The sequence below is a fragment of the Rhinolophus sinicus genome, linkage group LG03, assembly GCF_036562045.2.
Source record: "Rhinolophus sinicus isolate RSC01 linkage group LG03, ASM3656204v1, whole genome shotgun sequence".
Lineage (NCBI taxonomy): Eukaryota > Metazoa > Chordata > Mammalia > Chiroptera > Rhinolophidae > Rhinolophus > Rhinolophus sinicus.
In genome coordinates this window covers 131,534,235-131,560,294 of record NC_133753.1, presented here as the reverse complement: position 1 = coordinate 131,560,294, position 26,060 = coordinate 131,534,235, and the positions used below count along the sequence as shown (strand labels likewise).

The window sequence follows — 26,060 nt, the reverse complement described above, 5'->3', positions numbered from 1 at the left end:
TACACCCAGGAAGCTGCTGGCCAGGGTTGCAACCCAACAGTATCTTCAAGGCAATTTGCACCATACACTTTTCCTATAATAATATTAATTATCAGGTTCTTGCTATGAAACACATACTATGTCCATTTTATAACTAAGACATACACATGATAATTAACTGGTCCAAAATGACTCACAGAGCAAATGATGGAGTCCAGATTCAAGTCCATTTTGGCCTGTCATAAAAATGTTTCAGTTTGCCTAACCCAGGATGCCCAACCTCACTTTCCTTGGCCCTCACCTCTGATTCCAGCCTTGCTTCTGACAATCATTTGAGGGCTTGCTTTGTCCCTCTTTGTACTAACACTGTCTTGCCTTAAGTGACTGCCCAGGGCCTTTCCAAATCTGTGCCCTGAGGCCTGTAGGATCCCATTCATCATGCACACAAAGGCAGTTGGGGAGCAATAACATGGGGTAACTTTCAGTCAATGGCAGATGAGAGCTAAAGGCAAATGCTTCCTCCTGTGCACCCTCAGGTAGACAGTTCTGAGGTATTCCACACCCTCCTCAGAAGGATGGAGCCCTGTTACCTACAGCAGGGACCATCTTAGTAACTTACCGTTGTCTTGGCTTCTCCTGCCTCTATGTTTGACCCTCCCCTCACTGCTGCTGTCGGGTCTGCCTCCCAAACAACCACTGCTCACAAATCCTTTTTCTTAGGCTCTGCTTTCTAGAAGATCTCAGATTAAGATATGGACTCACTGAAGAATTTTGGGAGGCCAAGTTTCAACTAAATTAAGAACTCTTGATAGCAAACAATAATGAAGGATAGAGCCTCCTTATTTTAGGTGTTGTGGACAAAACAAAAAGACAAAAATGGCAGAAAGTACTCACAGTTCTGGTCATAAGGGAATGAATTTCATTATCTAGATATTTTTCCTCAGGATAGATGGCATAGTGATAAATACAATGTTTATAAGCTTCTTGGGCAAAACTAGTCTTCACTGGGCTTCCATAGTAATGGTTTATCTTGTTTTTACAGAGAATAATTTACCAGCACACACGGAGGTCCTCATAGCATCATTAGCTCAAGTAAATATTGTCGATACCCATCCCACCTTTAGACTCAGGTAGTGTTTTCCCTACATATACTCGAGTTCCCAGCTCCTGTTAATTAAAGTAAGTCTGCTTGCAATGGATCTGTTCCTCCAGGGTAAACAGAGTAGAAGAGGGAAAAGGAGTCAGGGTACAAAGGGACCGTTATTTCTCCTTGCTCCTTTCTATAGTTAACATACAGTTAAAGGAGCAAGTTAGGTCTAATTATCATTGGTTCACTTGGATTACTTTTTGTAGGAAAAAAGTTTAAAGATTAGAAATCCATCTATTTGATTAGGTCATTCTGGCCAATACAGGGTTATCTCGTGTTATGCAGGCCTTTTCTGAATTCTGAACATCTTCACATCACTATCTCTACTATTTTCCAAAGGGAAAAAACCCAGACCAAACCAATCAAACAAACCAAAAAAAAACAAAAAACCTCAATGTTACCCATGGAGATATTCCCGCACTTGCTGGACTTTTCTTGTCTCAGGCTCCAAGGTTAAATAATCACAAAGAGAACCATAGAAATATTCCACACCATACTGAATGTTTTACACAGTTTAAATTAATATGAGAGCAAGGGTTTGTGGGGATTCACGATTAAGGTGATTGCTACTCAATATGAATAAAAGCACTCACTGGAATAAAATTAGTATGCATTGTTAATCTCCCTTGCCATCAGTGTTCCCATTTATACAACTGGGATGATAAGATCTACTTTGCACAAAGAAGATGAAATGAGAAATCTATAGAAGCCTCCTGGCCCAAAGTTTGACATATTCTAGTTATTCAAAATAAGTAATAAACATTCATTCCTTTCTTTGATATATACTCGTAGATATGAGAGTCTCTAGTTATTCGTAATTATGCCAATGTGCATAATACTACTAAAATTAAATAATAATAGCTATTAGTACTTATTTGTCAGACACTCTGCAAAGCACTTTTCATGTGCTTTGTCATTTAATCCTATACTCTATGAATTAGGCATATCATCCTAATTTCACAGATATGAAGGAAATGAGAAAAGAGACGTAACTATTTACGAAGGACACACAGCTAGCCAGAATTCAAACGGGTCTAACACAAAAACCCAAGCTATTAGCCAAATAGATACTTATAAATATCACTAAATTATTAGTTGTTTAAAGACTTAACACAAAGCTGTAATGAAAAATAACCCAGTGATAACCATGAGAAGAGAGTTATAGTAATACAAGCTGAAAATCCTCTCATATTAATCAGAAATTCCGTTTTTTAATACATGCTGATTATTCAACATGCTTAATCAATGTAGATATTTCACACATTAGAAATATCACAACATTTCAAGCTCAAAATTAACCAAGTATTTCTGGCAGAAAAACAAAGGCAAATGCAGAACTGGCAGGGCATTCCCTATAAACTTGGCTACCGGGATGGTTTCCAATGTGTTAGTATAACTGTTAGCACTGCCATTTAGAAATAGCTTCCTTAACAAAAAATTCTAAGAGATGTTGCTTATCTATTTCTTTTGGGATGCTTTGTCTGTTTTACCCATTCTGGAATATTATATCATTTTTCTAAGTGGCAGACTAGTATAGGTAACTCAGTTTACTCCTACAGCAGTGGTTTGCAATTGTGACCACACATTGTAATCACCTAGGGAGCTTTAAAAATATATACTGATGCCTGGGTCCCAACCTCAGAGATTCTGCCTTGATTGGTGTAGGGTGAGATGTGGGCATCAGGAATTTTTAAAGCTCCCTAGGTATTTCTATTGTGCAGCCAGGATTGAGAGGCACTGACCTAAAAAGCCTGTTACAAGGACTATACCATTCACACAGCTTTGTATTGCTTCTCTATGAAACAATAACATTCTGGGGGACTCAGCTTTACTCTCAACATGGATTTAAGGAGCTATGAACTCCAGAGAGCTGTGTCCTTATTTACTGCTCTGTGCAACCCACCTGCTAGTAACTCAGCCTTGGTCCCAAAGGAGCTTCACAGAGATGCACACTGCTTCACTACACGAGGTAGAACTGCCCGCCACGTCGCTTTGCTCCCCAAACAAGCATTCTACCTACTTGGGATGCCAACTAAAGCAGTCAGCTAGCATTCCTTAGAACAAATTGGATACCAGGGGATAAGTCTCCTAAATACAAAAGGTCATGATAAAGGGGAGAGACATGTAGTTTCAAATAACTAGGTTTCACAAAGCACAGGATATATTGTAAAATGTGAAATCCTGTATCCCTATAATTATCTAATGCATATTAATTGATTCCAAGAGTTCTCAATTTGGAAAATAGTGGCCCTGAGATAGAAGATATTCATGGAATAATTATTCTCATTTAAATGTCATTTCTGCGAAATCTTGGAACATTCCAAATACATGGTGGTAATTCAGTATTTTTGCTATCATATGTACTTGTTTATTGTTTCAGAAAACTGATTCTAATTCCTTCATGGGGCTAGTTAACAGAAGGAAATTCTTTCATATATTCTAACCTCTTTCAACCTATTTAATTTCCACTTTCAAAGGAAAGATGGTATGTGATCTGGAATAATTTAAATAAAATAGAAATTACCTTTTGCCAATTCTCAATAGACAAGGATCACTTGGAACACACCTGTACTCAGCATAGGTAGGCTTATCACTTACAGTAAGAAGACTGCACACCATGGGGAAAATGAACATATCCAAAGTGGGGAGTTAGGAAAAAACTCCTACAGGGTTTGGGAGCCTTGAGTCAAAAATAGAATGGTCTAGGCAGGACTGTTCATAGTTCGTAAACTAGGGAATTGCTAGAGCTGTCAGTAGTCTCTCTTTAGAAACTCCCTGATGAGTCACCACTATTCAATCAGTTTGTGGTCTCACCTTGGAATGCTTGGGTCTGAACAAACTGGTGCTATCCGTCCATAAAGGACATCATGGTTTGGTTCAGTACAACTTGTCTGTTTTGCATGGCATGGTGCAATATCCTTTGAAAAGTTGTGGTTTCTGTTTCAATTCTCAGTTCCACCCTCACAAACTGGTTGTTAGCAGGGTCATCTTTCCCTGTAAAGAAAACAGCCTTATAACCATCTAGGCCTGTTGATTTTCCAGTGGTAGATCTTTAATCGCATTTCTGATCTCCTTTCTGGATATCATACATTGTACTTTCCAAAATACTAATGAAAATCAAGTGATTCCTGACAATGCTAATGCTGCAGAAAGGCCCTTTCCTAATTATTCTATTAATATCGTTAAAGTAACCCCATTTCCTAAACTGAGGACATGAGGTTCAAGCATAAGTGCACACCATCCCTGACTCAATTGTACTGTCTGTATAGCATTTATCACCATCTCAAAGTATCTTACTTATTGATTTATCTATCACCTTGAAAAGATCCAAAAAATAGATTCTCATGACCGTAATCTTAGAGCCTAGATAGTACCTACAACACAATAGGTGTCCAATGAATATTTGTTGAAAGATTAAAATATTCACATAATCTGATAACTTGATTTAACTAACTGATTTGAAAGACTTATCACAGTGAGTTGATAACAATCTATATGTTTTATAAAATCTTAAAACAGATTTTAGAGTTCAGCTGCATTATCAATTTTATTATTGAAAAGTATACAGTATAATGTAGCATTTCCATTTTAATTTTCCTCTTTTTGTAGCTACAAAGGATCAAGTACAATAATTTGGTAAGATCTCATGAAGTTATTGGGGAAAAAACTTCTAGTTCAATGGCTTAGCCATGAATATTTAAGAAATGTATTTACAATATTAAATTAGATTGATCTAGAAGCATTATCAAAATAAAATGATTTTTAAAGGTCTATGTGATGACAAAAACACATCTATGTCTTCTGAAAACTTTCTTGATTAGGAAATACTTGTACTTTTTTACTATGAATGTGAAATTCCAGATAGTTTTTGTTTTATCTATATCAAATGAGAAGCTTAGAATATGGGTTATGCTACTGTCACTTTTCACTTTCATTTTCAAGTTTGTTTGTTTTTCCAATGGACTGCGGAGACTAAAAAGGAAGAGAACTTTCCTTTTTGTCACTTTCCTTCTCTTAACTCACAAATTAATTTTCAAATTAGAATTAGTTATCCAGAGAGGGGAAGAATATTCTTTCCAGACTTTCAGAATAAGTTACAATTTGGTATGTTGTTTAAAAAAGCTCTGGTGAATCTGAGTATTTCCTTCCAGTTCACTAATGTAAATATCTTTTAAATTAACATTAGCGAGGTTTATATAAAGATGGCCCTGAATTTATTACAATTATTGACTTCTAGATAACATTGCTAAAAATCACTTTTTTCAACAGTTGTGGACTGAGAATGTCAAAGAACATGAATGGTGATACCATATGTTATATATGACTTAGGTATAAAATCTTCTCTGAAAAGGTTCAATCAATTTTTTCTTAAATATTACGTAATTAAAGTTATAACATTTACACCTGGAAGATATGTCCAATCTATCTATATACAGATAGAAACACAGGCTTCAAAAAAACATTCTTAATAAAAATAACTTTATTTAATAATTGTTGATTTGTTTTAAGTTAGCCACATGTAAATTTCAAAAGGAGAATTACTCCTCTGAGGAATGACCTTCATTTTGTGCATCCTGACAGCTATCATCAGTTTCATGTCAACATTTTGTTCTGTATAGTTAACATGAGTATACTGTGACCACAACCAGAATCATTAACCTTCTGTTATGACTTTATACATTTCTGCCACTCATGTCAGTTAATAGACATCCTTCAGTGCCATTTGCCTTTAAGATTTTCAGGCGTAGTTAGGTACATTCAGATAGTTTTTATTTTTTAACTACGTAAAATTTGCAAAGAAGATTGAACATAAATATGAACATGAGAGGGATTAATAAGTAGGCTATACCCTCTTTCCATTTTCTCTATAACCATAAAATATATTTCTATGGTGTTTTGCCAGTAAAGTGGCTTCACGCAATTTCTTAAAAAGTCAATGCTCATAAATGATCTTTTCTCCTATACCCAGTTAAAACTATCACTACAGTAGGGAACCTTAGTTGGTTTGCCTGCCTAGCATTTTTTCTCCCTTCTGTGATAACAGTACAAAGCTTTCTCCCAGATGTTCTGGTTTGGACTGGTCCACAGAGCACGCCTTCCCTACTTTAAGGTCGTCACATGACTCAGGCTGGCCCAGGGCTGGTTACATGACTCAATCAGGAGCAATTAGAACCCACACTGGAACTGGTTTACACATTTAAACTTTTTCCAATGAGGTTCTACCTGACTGGATGTAAACTTGATCTAGCAGCAATCTTCTTCCCTGGCATAGAAAAAGAACCCATTTCTACAGTGAAAATAATGCACAAGTAGAAGCAGGATGGAGACAGAAAGAATTCTGATAAGATTATTTAAATCTGATTCTGGGATATCTCTTCAATCTCAGTAATGTGTGCCAGGGAATCCTATGTTTTTGTTTTCTTTAGTTAGTTTGATTTATGCTTTTATCTCTTAGAACTTAGTGATTCTTGAATAATACAACAACCCAAGTCATTAATTACATTTTAGCTTCATCAGTAAATTCTTTTTTTTTCTCTCTCTCTCTCTTTTGAGTATTTTTAGAATTCATGTGCTTCTAACATTATGGGGTAACTATGTTGGAAAAGTTTTAAGAAAACAGTTTATATCCTTACCATTGTGAATTATAAATAAAATGTATATATCATTCTTAATGTCCTACTAGTTTGCTATTGTTCTTAATTTTGTCCCTAGTGTGTCCTATTTTGTTCTGTTTAAAGTAACCAGTTGCTATGTTACTGTTTTCGTTCTACTGAATCTTCCGCTACAATTTATTCATCATTAGTTTTTATCTACCTTATTTTTGCCCACACCTTCACGACATGGGACAAAAACTGAGTTTGTGAAAACTTTCTTCCTCTGCTTAGTTCCTTTCACGTATAACTTCTAGTCCTTTGTCTGGGTGTTCTCATCTCCATGGAATCCTTATATCAGCTTAGACAGAACTGCATTATGCTAAGGGCAAAAGGGGAGGAGGGAACCAGTGCTTCTTGGTCGTCGGCAGGGGAGAATTGAAAATCTGTAAAACCCAATCTGAGGAAGGATGGAAGAGGGCCGCCTGGGCTCTCTGATGGGAGCAAAGATTCACAGCCAAACTGACACAGTTAATGCTCCCTACCTAATTATAGTGGGTAGGCCTTACTGCATTGGTAAGCGCTGTGGAGAGGTGGGGTGTGAATTATCTCCCAGAAGAAAGGACAAAGGGCTGAGGAAAACTTTGATTAAGTGCCCTGAGTCTGCCAGGCTGTATCTCCTGGGCAAGGAAAACAGCAGGCCAACAGAGGCTGCCCAATTCTTATTTTCAAAACAAGATCATTAAGAATGTTTACTGAGTGTCTACTATGAGTGTCTACTATTAGTTAGTAATCTAAATATTATACTATGCCCTAAACCAAAAAAATATTGTGCCTTATAACAAATTATTTGGGCAAACTGTGGAACCTAAAGATTAGCATATTTTTTTCTTCAACGTGTCGCAGGGATGCTGATGGGAGAAAACTAAATTTAGGGAATGGTTATGTTCCCCACTAGGACTTATATGAGATTTTACCAAGTCCTCTTGCATTTTATAATTTTCATTATACTGTAAATTGTGCCTCAAGGGAATAAATTTTGAGGAAGCTATTTTTGGTTGTTTGTTCTGTTTTGTTTCATTTTACTGTTTTGTTTTGCTTTTTGCAAAGCAAAAGTCTGTATGTTACATAGCAGCTAAGAAGACCTGTAGGAAATTACAGTGAGATACATGGAAAACCTTTTGAATTCAATGACATATTCTGTTTGGTCTTACTTACTAGGATTAAAAGAACAGATAAAGCTGAAATAAATATCATGAATCATGAACTAGGGGGAAAAAAGAGAAAAGACTGCCCAGAATACCACAGGAGAAAGCAAAAATAAAATCACATAAATGTATGTTTTTAATATTCCTTAAACTAAAATGTACCTTGGAGAATTTTACCCAGATGTTTCTGAAATTATAATATAACTTCTATATCTTCCATTTGTCACTGTATTTTTAGTATGGCACTTACCACCTAGAACCTGAGTTCTTTGCACAGGGGCACGTGTGTAAACTCAGGTAGTTGTTACTATGCTGCTGAAAAACTAAATCCACAATCCATGTAAGAAAGAAAACAACAGCTGATAGGAAGAAAACATAAAGAAAAAGAAAAAGCTGTCCATGCCTCTACAAATCTGATTCAATTGAATTAATGAGAATTGGAGTTTTGACAATTGAGGTTGCTCTTACACATAAGTCTCAGTTTAGCTATTTCCTGAAAACAACCTGTCAATTATCAGCCAAATAGTTAATTCATTTTTAGAAGAGACAGAGAGATTCCCAGACTGTATGGTTGAACTAATTGGTTGTTTCACTGATTTGATTGACAATTTTGGTTAAAAATAATCAAATAAGAACTACATGCATCTGGATAAAGTTATTCAAATTTTTTAATAATCTTAGCACTTCACCCACACTCTTGGTGCCCCATAAATGCTTGTAGAATAGTGACACAAAGACTTCACGTTTCATCAAACAGTACCTGGTCAATACCAAGATCCATTAAAAATAACAGTAAAGAAAAAAGTCAAAAATTACAGACATACCTCCTTATTACTGTGCTTTGCTTGAGTGCACTTAAAAATTGCTGTGTTTTTTACAAATTGAAGATTTGTGGCAACCTGGCTTGGAGCAAGTCTATTGGCATCATTTTTCCAACAGCGTTTGCTGACTTCACACCTTTGTGTCACATTTTGGTAATTCTTGCACCATTTCCAACTTTTTCATTACTATTATTATATTTGTTGTGGTGATCTGTGATAGTGATCTTTGATATTATTATACTATGACAAAACCCTACACCAACCAAAGATTATGACTCACTAAAGGCTCAGATGATTGTTAGCATGTTTTAGGAATAAGGCATTTTTCAATTAAGATATGTACACTGTTCTTTTAGACATAATGCTATTGCACACTTAAGAGACTACAGTATAAGTTATATGCATAACTTTTCTATGCCCTGGGAAACCAGAAAGTTCATGTGACTCACTTTATTACAATATTCTCTTTATTGTGATGATTCGAACCCACAATAGTATCTCCAAGGTATGCTTGTATTTTAAGTTATGGAATATTATAAACCAAATTTAATCACATTGTCACATTTATGATATTTAAATAGTTTCAAAATAGTAATCACTCAGTTACTTATCATAATCAAATCTTTTAAAATGAGAGAGAAATTATTAAAAGGGCACTTTCAGTAACTAGACCAAGAGCCCCTATAAAATTACTACATATGTGTTAAGTCTAGAATTATCCTACTCAACACATTTAGGATGATGCCCTTTCTCTGTCACTGGCAGGAAAAAGCTGATAATAATTTTGATGGCTAAGCCAACATAGACAAAAGGAAAAGTCATATTTAGCAAGAGAAATTTAAACATAGAGCTTTAGGAAAATGCTGACTACCTCCAAAACACTGCACTACAAAACAGATGCAGAAAATTCAGTTTTTTCAACAGCATCATCTTTATTGCACATCGACTCATAGAATTTAAATAATCAGAAGGTCTAGGACCAAGGAAGCAAAACAGAGACTGCCATGGATCTATGTGACGTAAAGAGCGCAGTCTGAGAGTGGAAAAGAAATGAAAAAGAGTCAGACCCGCACCTCTGAGTGACTTCTGTTAAACCATTTAACTTCAGCAAACATCAGTTTCCTCATTTCTGAGTTGTGGAAAGCAAGTTTTGCCTCTTACATCACCAGAATGTTGTAAGGGTATTGTAATGAAATGTACATTGACTTCCTTTGGGGGAGGAAATTTGTAAAACACAAATTCATTAGGTTACCAACTCCTTTCCATTAGAAGAGTTGCAACAGGATATGGTCCTGTCTAAACCGCACTTCCTAAGAACAGAGAACACCACTGTAACCACACAGGATGCATGGGTCTATAGCCTACTAGAAGCCATTTATTTTATTTTTTTATACAGAATTTTTACCACAAAATGGACACAAATTATTATATAAAATAGGGTGAAGGTTTATGGTTAAAAGAAAACAAAACTGTAACTTATAACTAGCCATGCTTAATGTACATGGAAAGTTTTCTCTGTTAATAGATTATAGAAATATTCTTTAAAAAGCTTACAACTGCATCTTTTTATTTAGCTATTTTAAGAGTTGAATCAAAACCTCATTGAGTAGTTTATTATGTAAATTTTCATATTATAGAAAAGAAATATTCGATAAATTAATAAATTAAAATTTTTAATATGCTCTAGGTACTTGGTAGAGTACCTACCTAGTACTCTATATATTCAATAATTTATAGTCAATATATAAATATATTCAATAATTTAAACAATATATTTTCAACAAGATGAGAAGCAATTTAGCTTTGGAGGCTCAGGGCCACCGTGGGAATGACATCATGATTTTGGCCTGTACAGCTCTTCAGGGACCCCTGCTGCTAGGAGACCTGAGAAACATGAAGCGCTCCACCCATTTGGGATGACCATTCTAAACTGAGAATAAAAACAGTTTCTCATTGCACAAAGTCTTAGAAAAACAAGAGAACAGCTGGCCACTGATAAGAGCATGCCCAAACCCAAAAATGACATTCCAAAGACTTACATGAATGATTTTCTCTCCGAAGTTCAGTATTTATGTGAGGGAATTTTGCGTCCTGTTCCTCTTGGAAAGGATTTAATCAAATTTATAAAAACTATTAAATATTTTTTTAAATCTTTTGGTATAGAATATAGAATAATAAATGTATTGATTTTTCAAAGATGGATACCCTCCAAAATGTACTTTTCATAGCACAAACATAGAAGGAAAAATAATAGCACAATCCCAAATTAACAAAATCCCTGATATTTTCTACTACCCAATGTTTCTGTCTTACGGTTACATGTGTAATTTAGTGTATCTGGCCATTTAAGAAAATATTCTCTGTTCATGGAATGGAAGAGGTTTTTGTTAAATGAATTTTTTAAAGTACATTGAAATAAATACTATTTCTAGTTCTTAACATTGCTATTTTAGAATAATTTAAAGCCATTTTAAAGAATTTTTTAAAAACATATGTTTTTTTTACCCTCAAATTGTATTTGGTTTCTTACATTAAACACTAATAGTACTTAGTGCCTTGCATGCTACAGTAAATGCTTGTATTAAAACTAGTTCTACCAAATTAATTGAAAATAATGAGTTCTCAAGGTAATTTAAGAATCTTTCTTGTAATAGTAGAAAGAAAAACTTTATCCTACTTCTAAATCAATGTAGGCTTTCCTATAATTATGCATTTGAGACCAAACACAACTTTCATGTAAATAAATAAAACATTACCAGGAAATTATTTTTTTGAGAATCAGTATATCTACAATTATATCAGTTTGTGGCAGATTTAATCTTTCATGCTTTTTTTTTTAATTTGTTGTTTTTATTTTTATGTATTATTACTGTCAGACCCAGAATTTGTGAACTTCTAGAAGATGGGAACTATGCCTTATACTTATCTTTGAATCTCCTGAGACTAATATTGTGTCTGGCACATGTTAAATTCCAAATTAAAATTTTGAAGGATAAATAAAAAAAATGAATGAATGATCTAGTAAAATTAGAAAATTATATAACCATCTACCCATATATTCATTTTATATACTAATACTACTGCTCACATAAAAAAGGAAGGTTTTTTGTTTGTTGTTTAAAAGCATGGGAGTTTCTTGCTTTCTCAGCACTTTATTCCAGTTTATCATTTTTCCTTTAAAAAATTAAATATTCAGTTTCTGGGAATTATACTAGATTATATAGCACTTTTCCCCCCGTTCCTTTTTTTTCTGATAAGAAGATAGTATGTAGCACAAGAAAGAAATGGTATGTGACATGATAGAAGTATTATTTAATGCTATGGTGGTAACACTTGGCCATATGTAAGTATATAAATCAATGCATTGTACAACTTAAACTTACATAATATTTTATGTCAATCATATCTCAATAAAGCTGGAAAAAATATCGTTCTTCAGATTCATAGAGACTAAAAGTAGCACAGAGGTAACCAGGGATTAGGGAGTTAATGTTTAATGGGTACAGGTTTCAGTTTGAAATGATGAAAAGTTCTGGAGATGGATAATGATAGTTGTACATCAATGTGAATGTACTTAATGCTACTGAACTACACATTTATAAATGGCCAAAATGGTAAATTTTATGTTATGTATATTTTACCACTATAAAATATACATTTGTGTAGTTTTTTTAAAAGAAAATAGTAAATAGAAAGATTATATTTTATACATTTGATTATTCTTTGGGGTTTCTTTACCTTGAGCTTATAAACTACCATGCTGAAATAAGATTCAAGATAAAATTATAAAATAAGAATGTCTAAATGAAAATTGAATAAAAATGGACATGCTGCAACTCTTTCAAATCAAATTGTAAATTTAGATTTCATAGGCATTTATTTCCACATATACACTAGGTGGAGCCATTTCCTTAAACTAATTGTAGAAAAATTAACTAGGAGAGTGTATAATTTTACAAAAGCTGCCAAACTGTTTTTCAAAGTAGCTATACCATTTTGCATTCCCTCCAGCAACATACGAAAGTTCCAGTTGCTCCATATTCTTATTAGCATTTGTCCACTCTTATTAGCCTCTTTAGTAGCTGTGTAGTGGTATTTCATTTTTAGTTTCTTTAATTTTTTTTTTACCTTGAGCTCATAAATTAACTTAACCTGCATTTCCTTAATGACTAATGATGTTGACATCTTTTCATGTGCTCATTTCTTTATATCTTCTTTGATGAAATGTCTATTTATATCTTTTGCCCAGTGTTTATTGGGTTGTTTGTTTTCTTACTGTTGAGTTTGAGAGTTCTTTGTATTATCACCCAGCAATCTCCCACCTTTCCATTTATCCCAGATAAATGACAACATATGTCCACACAAAGGTCAGTATATAAATGTTTACAACAGCTTTATTTATATTCACCAAAACTGAAAACAACCTATCAACTGGTGAATGAATGAATGAACTATGGTACACCCATACAGTGGAATAGTTCCTAGTAGTAAAAGGAATGAACTACTGATACATGCAACAATGCAGATGAATCTTACAAGTGAAAGAAGCTGAGTGAGAGAACCCAGACACAAAAAGCTACATATACACAAAAAGCTATATGATTCCATTCATATGGTATTCTTGAAAAGGAAAAATTATGGAAACAGAATTTGGATTAGTAGTTGCTGGAGTCTGTGAGAGGGGAGAAGGAACTAAATGCAAAGGGGTATTAGTAAATCTTTTGGAAAGAATAAAGTATTCTATATCTTATTTGTAGTAGTGGTTATATGATTATGGACATTTGTCAAAATTCATCAAATATACACCTGAAAATGTTAACTTTACTCTTCAAACCTTTTTATTGAATTATTATTGGGTTTTGTTTTCTTAATATTGAACATTTTAATATTCAATACAAAAACATTCGATACAAAAAAAAATGCCTATGAGAAAGCAGTCATAATTATGAACAGCATTTGAAGAATTTGGGCAGGTTTTGTGTAAGTCTCTATTAACTAGCCAGTCTTAACTTCTGTTTCTCTGTCACTACCATACTTTAAGAATATGCAAATATGCTTTCTAGTAAAAACGTATTTATTTTATAGCCTCAAGGACACTAATTTGATAGGGATGAGGTTTGTTGAATAATGAATAGCCCAATATAAACTGGGAAATAACATGATAGAACATCCTGGTGATCTAGTCATACCAAGTAGCACCACATACTATTCTTTCAAAATTGGATATTCTCATATATATATGAAAATTATTTTACTATTAAATAAGAGAAATTTAAATCACATTTTTATTATACATAAGAGCATTCTGAGATATATATATATACACATATTATATATTTAAGTCAGATACAAGTATCATCCATCCACTTGGAAGTTCCATAAGTATATTTAGTTCTAACTTTAGTATTATAGCTTAATATGTATAAATAAAATAAATCTCATCTTTAAATATATTCTATAGAAATCTTTGTCTGTACTTCACTTGGAGTAACTGGACTTGGCTTTCCTAGAGGGATGACATCCAGTTTACCTGAAAACAATCATGATTTGTTGGCACTTTTTAAAATACATTCAGTGAAATCTTGTATTTAATTCATGCAGTGAGAGAATTCTGAATTGTGTAGCCTATGAGATAGCCAAGAAGAGATGCTGGCAGAAAAGCTTCAACAATGTAACAGAATATTAAAATATTTTTGAGTGAATTTGGCTTTGGGAATTATAAAAGAATCGTAGTCTTCTGTTCCATAGAGAAATAAAACTGGATTATAAAGCAGCCTTATAGCTATAAAGTAACAGAATACTAGCATATCTATGAGTTCTTCTGGTCATCTTCCAATTAGGGCAATCGGTCTTCCTCTTGGCTCTATATTTTGAGAAGAATGCCTAGAGCATCAAAGATATCAGATTTCATAGAAAAGACTTCAAAGCAGCCATTATAAATATCTTCACAGAACAAAAGGAAAGCATGGTTAAAGAAGTAAAGGCAGGGATGATGACACGTTTCTATTAAATAGAGAATATCAATAAGGAGATAAAAATGATAAGAAACAAACAAAAAAAACAAAAACAAAAAAAAACAACCACCACCAAATGGAAATTCTGGGAGTCTGGGACTGAAAAGTGTATGAAATCTGATGTGGACACACTTCACAGTTTCTATGGTTTGTTTGTGGTTTTGTTTTTGTCTTTTTTCTGGTTTCTTTGAATGCTTTGTAACTTTTTTTTGAAACTGAAAATTTAAGGTACTATAGTGCAGAAACTCTGGTTACTGGTTACCTCCCTTCCAGGGCTTATTATTGTCTTTTTTATTTTATTTTTTTTCATTTTTTTAGTGACTGGCTGGAATATTTTCATGTAGTCTATTCCCAATGCACACTCTCCTCCCACTCCAAACACAATGATTAAAACTTCTGCTGTTGCTCTTCAGGAAAGCACAGTTTGATGAATACCTACAGTCACCCTGGGATGACAGTAGTGTTTATAAGGCTCTCTTCCTCTTTCACCAACTGCACCCAGCTGGTAAACTCCATGAATGTATAGCTGATCATTCTACTGTTTTCAACAATACTCTGAAGCAAATACAGGCATATCTTGGAGATATTGCAGGTTAGGTTCCAGACAACAATAAAGCAAGAATTGCAATAAAAGATTAATATCCATTTTGCTGGGGGAGGATCTTGCCTTCAATTTGTACAACAACAACAGCAATAAAAGCAATATCTGTGAAGCACAATAAAGCAAAGCACAATAAAACGAGGTATATGCCTATACTGTTCTACAAACTGGTCCCATCAAAGGGTGGCCTGGCTCCTTTGAAGAAACAGATTCTGTAGTCAGTGTTTGATAATTGTTCTAACACCAGGAAAGCTTCACCCAGCTATCTTATTCTCTAGTTGTTGCCTGCAAACTTGGCAGTCAACAATCTAAGCTACTGTGTTCCCCTGAAAAAAAAATCTAGCCGGACCATCAGCTCTAAGGTGTCTTTTGGAGCAAAAATTAATATAAGACCCAGTCTTACTTTAACATTAAAATTAAATATTTTTAAGATTAAAATAAGACTGGGTATAATATAATATAATATATACCAGGTCTTATATGATATAATATAATAACCAGTCTAATATAATATAATATAATATAATATAATATAATATAATATAATATAATATAATACTGGGTCTCATATTAATTTTTGCTCCAAAAGATGCATTAGAGCTGATGGTCCGGCTAGGTCTTATTTTCAAGGAAACACAGTATGTCTTCATTAAATACAAGAATCTCCTCCCATTTGCCTTTCACCACAATCTCCACTGTTCTTTAGAGTGTTTAGATTTGAACTTCTTCCTGCTGCTGCAAATGAAGTCAGTTTCTTTGGGAAGAGATTAGAAGCCATCTTATGGCCTAATTCTCCCTCCCACACAAACTTTTAGCCAGGACTTGGAGCTGGGGATAGTAACAATGGCAAGCTTCTCTTGGCATGACCACCCCACTCTAGTAGCTGCGCACTCAGTAGAGGTGGGTAGCGGCCAAGGACCTCTCCAGCTTGTCTTTCTTGGCATGAAACCACTGCCGTATGAGCTGCGGCAAGTAGTCAGGATCCCAGTATTCTCAATGCTTCACACCCAAAATACAGCCTCCATTCCATAGGTGGGGACTAGGTGGAAGAAGGGTGTCCCACCTCTCATTAACAATCTCCTGGAGCTTAGCCTCAGCAGCAGGTAGGAGGACGGGATGAGAAGCACTTAAGTTCTCCTCTAGGGTGGAAAAATCCCTCCTACTAGGAGCTGGGGCAAGAAGGGGTCCTGTGTTCTTGGCTATAGCAGTCTCTAGGAGAATCTCCATCTTGTTGAGCTGAGAGGGAGGGAAGGAGGAAGCAGTCTTGGTTAAAATATCACAGACTCTCACCTTTCTTATTGAACTTTCATAGATTTCCTTGAATAGATGTTTCCTCGTTTGTTATTTGTCCTTAGGACTATATTCAGAAGATTTAGATGGTTGGTTTTCCTTTCTTCTTTTTCTTCTTGTTGCTGCTGCTGCTGTTGTTGTTGTTGTTGTTGTTGTTCTTCTTCTTCTTCTTCTTCTTCTTCTTCTTCTTCTCCTCCTCCTCCTCCTCCTCCTCCTCCTTTTCTTCTTCTTCTTTTTTTCAATTTTCATAAATTTCACTAAGGAAAAGGTAGCAGATCTTTAGATACTGTCATCCCAGAGATGGACCCAAATTGTTTATTCACTTTCTCTACCTGATTCAATCAGCATTGATGTTGAGCATATTCTATGTGCCATGGATATAAAAATGAATAGGACAATATTCCTTCTCTAAAAGAACAAATGCTCTAGTGGAAGGTATAAATAATTTCAACTCTAAGATGAAAGCTAAAACAGAAAAATATGTAAAGGACAATGGAAGCACAGAGGAGACGTGACAGCTTTAGGATGGAGGAACGAACAATATGGAACATCTCATGAACAGAGGTAGAACCAAAGGGTAACTTGGGGGAAATTTTAGCCCTGCTAAACCCATTATCCCTGAAAGCCATTATAAATGAAAACAATGATTATGATTATAATATCAATAACAATATTATTGGACACAAACAATTGACATTTTCTTAAACTGAACAAAAGCATCTAAGGATTTTTGCTTTATTTGTCTGTAATACATAATCCAAGTCCATCACAGTGAGCAAATAAAACTTCAAGTCAAGTTCTGTAGCCTCCTACTTCCAATAATTCCTAGCAGTTTGTACCCCTAAGCCATGTTACATTGAAATCTAGAACCCCCACTGTTTGTGCAGTAGAGGATGCAATTCCAAATCATTTTGGTAAAGTCTCTGAAGAACAAAGAAATAGGTGACAGGTCCATTTGCTTTCTAACACAGCACACTAAACTAGTTTTCCACTGACAATCCTTGTTCCTGTTTTCTTTTCCCACAAATAGTCTCCCTGTTCCAATATCAGCTGAAGAAAATCAAATCCCTCTCAAACAAACAATACAAAAAAGCAGGATTTGGCAAAGAGAAGAAGAAGAAAAATAAATCTGAATCCTCTGCCTCGTCCCATCACCTGAGACAGCACTTGAGTTTCTAATTCTCATGTTGGATGGAGAGCCCGTTGGCTTACCTTAATCGCTGTACAGCCTCAGTTGGACTGAACCATTGCTGAGTAGAAACATTTAAAATTTCATGATTTTGACAAAAGAGCTTGGGGTCATTGAGATTGTTTCTGGAAAGCCATAGGAATTGTTGGAAGCCTAGGATATTAAACATAACCTGGTTTTTACTAATGGAATGGAGATACTCAAAGATACTTGAAGAGTCTTACAATATCCTACTTGAACAGACTACGTCTACATCATGATCAACGGTTTTTAGTTATGACTATGAGTGCTCCAACTTAGTGCATGTCTCCTGTCCTTTCTTCTGTAATTTTGGCAAAAGCATAGTCATGGGCATTTAAAATCACTGTCTTTATTGACCTAGACAATATTACAAGTACTGTTGTATTCAGACACTTGATCTTTGACATATGAATCTCATGGAATAGTCACAACATATGGCAAGTATAAATGATGGATTTTCTTTACCATGTACACATTTGAATACAGGCTGACTGGAAATAAATTGGAATGATGGAGGAGAATGATGTGGAATCTTCATAGCATATTCAGTTTTGTGTGTTTTTTTCCTCAACTGAGATGTCATCATAAATCATAATTCCCTTGAGATTAAGTGACTAACTCTAAACAGTCTTATTGTCAGAAACAACTGAACAAATGTCAGCTTCTCTTCTAGTGAAGTCTCTCTTTGTCTCATAGGACTCACAATAACGCTATTGTTGTAATACCTTTTATAAATTATGTCAGAGTCACTGAAATCTTCTGGCACCAGGTTTTGCAAAAGACAACATGCTGGACAGTGAGAAACGGAGAAGAGGTGTGATTAATTGCCAAAGGTGAAAAACACAGAAGCATAAATCTTTCTCCTGACAGATGCTCCAGCAGATGACAAAGAGTCAAGTAAGAGCATTGTTATAGAAATTTGGCCAACTGCTTTAGGCACCATCTGCTTATTTTCCCCCAGAAGAGTAATCCTTTCAAAGGTTAAAGAAGTTAAAAAGGCTGTTCAGGAATTCACACATTTCCATTGATTTCCAGAATTGTGAGTCACTCAAATGTAGCCAAAAGAAAAGTTAACCTCAAGCAGGGCAAGGGCCATCAGAGCTGAACCAGACTGCAAAAAATATGTATATATTTTTAAATTCTAAATGAAATTTGGCATCATACCTCTTGTACTTTCTTTCTGAGTGTGGAGTGTGGTCTAAAAAACAACTTGACTGAATCAACCAGAGTCCATATTTTAAGCTGAATATTTATCTTACCCAAATGAGCTTCTCGTATACTTCCTTTTAGGATTAAAATATAGGAATGGAATAGATAAAGCAAGTTTGGGGAGGAAGTGGTAGATAGGAAAAGAGGTATTTGCAGAAAATTTATAGGATCTTCCTGAAGGGAACTCAGCAGAAATGTCACCACTGTTTCTTCTACAATATCACAACCTAAAAAATACATTTCTCTTTACTACTAAGGAATTGAAGCCTGAAAACAATTGAGGCCATTTAGTGTACAGTTAAGAGCATAAGATTAAGGTTGAATTTTCCAATTCTACCACTTACTCGTACTGTATGTGATCTTCGGCAAATTATAAATCTAAACCTCATTTTCTTCATGAGCTATTGAAAGGGGCTTCCCAGTTCCTTTCACAACTTCAGGGGTGATCCCTTCTGAGAATCCCATATCAGCGCCTCCTGCTTTCATGCAATATGATTAGACCTGTGCTTAGCATGTAGTGAGCATTTTTAAAAGGCAGCTGTTGAATATCCAATATCCAACTCAGTACATTACTGTAAACAAGAATGAGGAAGCTCTACAAATGTCAGTGTAGTATAATTGATAAAAACATAAACCTAGAACCGTACTGTCAGTATTCTAACGCTGAGTGGCGCTACTCAATAGCCATGCAATCTTGGGCAGTTTACTTTATTTTTTGGTGCCTCAGTTTTTTTTCTTTAGAAAAAGGGGGATAATAATAGTACTTATCTATAAGAGTTATTGTGATAACCAAATCAGTTAATTTAAAATACCGAGAACAAAATCTGTACATAGCAACATTAAATAAACATGAGTTATGTCCTCTGTAGAGAAATGTCTCTTCATAACCTCTGACCATTTTTTAAATGGGTTGTTTGTTTTATTGGTATTGAGTTGTATGAGATTTTTATTGAAGCTTGGATATTGACCCCTTGTTAGACGTATCATTGGCAAATTTTTTTCTCCCACTCGGTAGGATGCCTTTTTGTTTTATTGATGGTTTCCTTTCCTGTGAAAACACTCTTTAGTTTGATGTTGTACCACAGGTTTATTTTTTATTTTGCTTCCCTTGCCTGAGGAGATATATAAGTAAAAATATTACTAAGGGTAGTGTCTGCAAATTCACTTCCAATATTTTCTTCTAGGAGTTTTATGGTTTCGGGTCTTATATTTAAGTCTTTAATCCATTTTTAATTTATTCTTGTATATCGTGTAAGAAAGATGGACAGCCAACCTATAAAAAATGCTCAATGTCACTAATCATTAGAGAAATATAAATGAAAACCACAATGAGATATCACCTCACTCCTGTCAGAATGGCAATCATCAATAAATCACCAAGCAACCAATGTTGGTGAGGATGTGGAGAAAAGTGAACCCTTGTGCACTGTTGGTGGGATTGAAAGTTAGAACAGCCACTATGGAAAACAGTATGGAGGTATCTCAAAAAATTGAAAATGGAACTACTTCATGACCCAGCAATTCCACTCTTAGGTATCTATCCAAAGAAATCCAAAACACTAATTCAAAAAAATGTATGCACCCTATGTTTATTGCAGCACTATTCACAATAGCCAAGATAATGAAACAACTGAAATGCCCATCGATAGATGAATGGATAAAGAAACTTAATACATTTATACAATGGAGTATTACTAGGCTATAAAAAAGAATGAAATCTTACCATTTGCAACATTGATGGACCTTGAGAATATTATGTTAAGTGAAATAAATCAGACTGAGAAATGCCATATGATCTCACTTATATGTGGAATCTAAGAACAGAATAAATGAGCAAAAAAAAAAAAACAAGGAAAAGACTGAGACATACAAAAAAAAAAACACACAACTGTTTGTTGCTAGATGGGAGGGGGAGAGGGTGGGGGAGAAGGTGAAGGGATTAGAAAGAGAAAATTACTAGACAAAATATAGTCATGGAGATAATGAAATACAGTATGGGGGATACAATCAACAATATTGTAAAGATTATGTAAGGTACCAGATGGGCACTGGACTTACCAAAGGGATCACTTCATAGACTGTGTAGATGCCTGACCACTGTGCTGTATGACCGAAGCTGAAGTAAAATAATATTGTATGTCAAATATAAGTACATTATAAGTACATATATATATTAGTTTGGTGCAAAAATAATTATAGTTTAAAAAGTTAAAAATAATTTCAAAAATTGCAATTATTTTTGCACCAACCTAATATATATAATATATATATATATATATATATATATATATATATATATATACACATATATATACACACACACACATATATAAATATATATATATATATATGTATATAGTCATAGGATGTGAAGTACAGCATAAGAAAGATAGTCAATGGTATTGTAACAGTTATATAAGATGTCAGAGGGGTAGTAGCTTGGGGGAGGGGCATTATCACTTTGTGAGGGGTGTAAATGTCTAACTATTATGTGGCTTTGAACACCTGAAACTAATTTGAAAAATAAAATAAACAGTTATAATTATTTATATGTTGCGTGGAAAAGTTTCCCAAATATGTTGTTTAGGTGAAAAGTAAAGTGCCGAATACTTTTTTAAAAATAAGGGAATTATATGCATATTTTCACTTATATATGCATAAATTTATCTACAATAATAGCAACAAAAAATAACATTTATTACACAACTGGAGGAGAATTGAATGGAAGGAGGAGGGAGAGTTTTCATCATATAGCTCTTTATGCTAATGAATTTTGAATCATCTGAATGCATTAGCTATTTAGAAATTAAATTTTAAAATATAGCTAATATTGGGGCTTATAGTCAAGATGGAAGAGTAGATAAACGCTGTGCTAGCCTCCTTTCATGATCACATCAATAGTACAACTAAACTCAAAACAAACATCATTGATAATCGCCTCAAGTTTAGTTGAACAGAAGTCCTATAACTAAGGAATACAGAAGAAGCCATGTGAAGTGGGGAGACCTGGAATGGGCTGGTATCACTTCCCTGTGTGGTGGTGGAAAACTGGGAGGGGTTTCTTGGCTGTGACAGTCCCTTCTAGAGGACTGAGGGGTCACAGCCCCACACCAGGCTCCCCATCCCAGGGTTTCAGTGCCAGGGGGAGGAGACCCCATAACTTCTGGCTGTGAAAACCAGTAGAAATTGCGGCTGAGTGAGACATGGGTGGTTTCAGTCCCAGGTGCTCTGCTTAAAGGGCCTGTGCACAGATTTACTCACTGATGGACCACTCGCTGTGAGCTCCAGCACTGGGGCAGCAGCTCAAAAGGCACTTGGGACATATGGGGAGGAACTGAATTGTCTACCGTCATAGCAAGGACTGGAGGGGCAGCTTTTTCCTAGAGGAAGGAGCTGGCGGAAGCCGTTAGTTCTTTATGGAGCCCTCCATCCTCCCAACCTAATACATACATATATATGTGTGTGTGTGTATATATATATATATATATATATATATATATATATATATATATACTTATATTTGCATGCAAGCACAGGCAACCACCGCATCTAAGTTTCTATCAAACTGGCTAACACTGTTTGCCCCACCCTGGGGATTCCTTGAGACCCCACCTCATGGGGTCTTGGGTGGGCTTGGGAAATGCCCACCCAAGCTGCTTCCAGTGGCATTTCCATACAAATGGCTTGTTTTTGTTCACACTGTGGACTTTTCTAAAATCTCTCAAAGGTTCACAAACACCAAAAGAGAGACATCTGGCTAGTATTATTATTATTATAATCAAATAATAATGGTATTATTGTATACTACAATAATACCAATAATGGTACAATAATGGTATTGTTGTATACTACAGTACTCTGTGTATTACTCAAAGGAGATATTGATGCTCTCATCCAAAAGTATTTACTTGGACACAGCAAATATGTACAAGCTTATAACATGAAGAAAAGTGTACAGATCACATTCTGGGGATTTGAGGGAGAAGTCAAAGGACTAAGAAACCACTTCTGGTATGCACCATGCAGAAGCTTTTCGGGGTGCATAAGCTTTCAAAGGCATTCCAGGTAGAGGAAATGGTACAATTTGATGACAACAGATAGTACACGATTGTGAAGTATCAACAACTATAAGGTGCAAAAGAACAGAAGATATGACTGATACTGGAATTTAGAAGGAAAACAACTTCATTCATATTTCAACCCAGAATATTTTCTAACTAGAATAAATAAAAACGTGTGTGTGTGTGTGTGTGTGTGTGTGTGTGTGTGTGTGTGTGTTTGTATGTAGGCATACATATTGAATACATAATTATCCAGCATAAGGAAGAAACCTTATTAAAAATGCCATTCATTGATTGATTGATCAACACTACAATTATACCTTTCAAACATCTATGTGAATAGAATGGCAATTATTCATTATCTTCTCATAGAAGTTTGAGGCCTTTAGAAAATGAATTTATGATTGCAATTAGTTTACAAAGCCTAGATTTTCTGTGGGTTTTTCCAAGTAGAAAAGCAAAACAGTACCTCTAATTCTTCTCATTTATACCTTATTGTTGAATAATAGTCTTTGAGTTTCAAAGGATTTGAATTTGACAAACATTTACTTAGTGTCTAAGATAGCTGAGTTTTCACAAACATTATTTTTTAATCATTACAACACTGCAAGGACATATTTTAATTCGTACTTTACAAAATAAAGAGGCAACCAACTGAATGGGAGAAGATTTTTGCAAACAGTGCCTCTGATAAGAGGCTAATATCCAAAATATACAGGGAACTCATGCAACTCAATAACAAAAAAACTAACAACCTAATTGAAAAATGGGCAGAGGCCCTAAAGAGACATTTCTACAAAGAGGACATACAAATGACAAATAGACATATGAAAAAATGCTCAACATCACTACTCATCAGAGATATGCAAATAAAAACCACAATGAGCTATCACCTCACCCCTGTTAGAATGGCTATCATCAACAAGATAAATAGTAACAAGTGTTGGAGAGGCTGTGGAGAAAAAGGAACCCTCATACACTGTTGGTGGGTATCCAGATTGGTACAGCTGCTATGGAAGGCAGTGTGGAGGTTCCTCAAAAAATTACAAATAGAATTACCATATGACCCAGCAATCCCTCTCCTGGGTATCTACCAAAAAAATCTGAAAACATTTATCTATAAAGACAAGTGTGTTCCAATGTTCATTGCAGCTTTGTTTATGGTGGCCAAGACATGGAAACAACCAAAATGTCCTCCGATAGATGAATGGATAAAGAAGTTGTGGTATATATACATAATGGAATACTATTTGGCGGTAAGAAAAGATGAAATAGGACCATTTGTGACAACATGGATGGATCTTGAGATTATAATGCTAAGTGAAATAAGTCAGACAGAAAAAGTAGAGAACCATATGATTTTACTGATATGTGGTATATAAACCAAAAACAACAAAAGAACAAAACGAACAACTGAAAGAACAAAAACTCATAAACATAGACAGTAGTTTAGTGGTTACCAGAAGGTAAGGGGGAGAGGGTGGTAGATGAGGGTAAGGGGGATCAAATATATGGCGATGGAAGGAGAACTGACTCTGGGTGGTGAACACACAATGTGATTTATAGATGATGTAATACAGAATTGTACACCTGAGATCTACATAACTTTACTAAAAATTGTCACCCCAATAAACTTTAATTAAAAACAAAAACACACAAAAAAACCCAAATAGACTGATTAGTAAGTGTTAGAGGATTATGAATCTAATACTTAGCAGAACTGGGATTAGAATTAAGGTGAAATATGTGTGTGTGTGTGTGTGTGTGTGTGCACGTACATATGCACATGGGGAGCAGAATGGAGAAAAATAAGGGCCAAAGTCAGTGGAAAGTTTCACCACAGCAATAGAGCCTCAAGATCAAATTCTAGATACATTGTACTAGAGGGTGCAACAGTGAGAGGACCGGCAGTCACATAGTCGTCTACATATTTCCCTTAGTTAAAGAGAAATTAAAAGTATAATTTATTTGCCTTTGCTAATTTATTTTTCATTTAACTCTTTGCCAGTATCTACTTACTGCCTCTCAGTTCCAAACATACCCATCATTATGTGATCTGTGACAATGGAGCTAGATCCTGAAAGCAATTCTCCTTTGTGGTGAATAATATTAAGATTTTTCAGTAGAGAGGCCTGTAAGGACATTACAGGAATAAAGAGATTCCCTTCTTCATTCCTCTATGGTTCTGTTTGTTTCTCCTTTTCCCTACCATGTAGCACTCAAAGACACATGAGTGGGGACATTCAGTGGACATTTCTATCACCTGCAAATGCCCAGAGCTTGGAGTCACTTGGTGAACTCACAACTCTACCCCTAGTCTAGTGACTGTCTTGCTGAAACACTTCTGACCCAGCTATCGCACATCCCAGGGTGCCTTCCTGCTGACTCTAATATTCCAATTCCTCCATGAACCCCCTCTCCCAGCCTCAGCCCACCTGTACCACCTGCATGGCTGGAGTCTATAGGCCGTCTCTGCCCCATCAACTTCTCCACCATCTAGTGGGCTACAACCCTTCTCACACCTTCTCTAAGGAGGTGTGAATCCCAGACTTGGAGAGAGAACACCCCTCCTATTTTTCCTTCCTTGGTTCTCTCAACTAGCCCTAAGATAGTCTTTAGACTTCTCTCAACATCTTAATAGTCAGTCCTCTGTTGTAATTAATAATTCTTATATTAAACGTCCTTGTTCAAGTCATTGTGTGGCTTCTGTCTCCTACTTGATTTGGCCTCTGAGTGGTATAATCTCTAACCTTATTTTTCAAATAAGCACATATAGACTATGCCTTTCTGCATCTTTAAAGTAGAATTTCAATGTGATTTTCCTCACTACTAAGAAAAATTGGGGTTGAAAGGAAGAATGAAAGGAGAAGGTGAAGATAACTGACTTTATTTAATTAATGAAAAGGTTAAGCAGTTGAAGGTGATTTGG

The 26,060-nt window shown here is 35.1% G+C and overlaps 1 protein-coding gene across 1 annotated transcript in view; it reads right to left on the bottom strand.

Moving 5' to 3' along the window:
- LOC109445533 (solute carrier organic anion transporter family member 6A1) overlaps window positions 1–16,588 on the bottom strand; it is a 101,774-nt gene extending 85,186 nt beyond the window's left edge. Inside the window, exons 1-2 of the mRNA XM_019727993.2 lie at window positions 16,425–16,588; window positions 12,485–12,506 (exon numbers count right to left, since the gene is read on the bottom strand). Of these exons, the coding sequence (XP_019583552.2) occupies window positions 12,485–12,506; window positions 16,425–16,588 (186 nt within the window). The remainder of the gene's footprint in view (window positions 1–12,484; window positions 12,507–16,424) is intronic.
- Window positions 16,589–26,060: the final 9,472 nt, after the last annotated feature.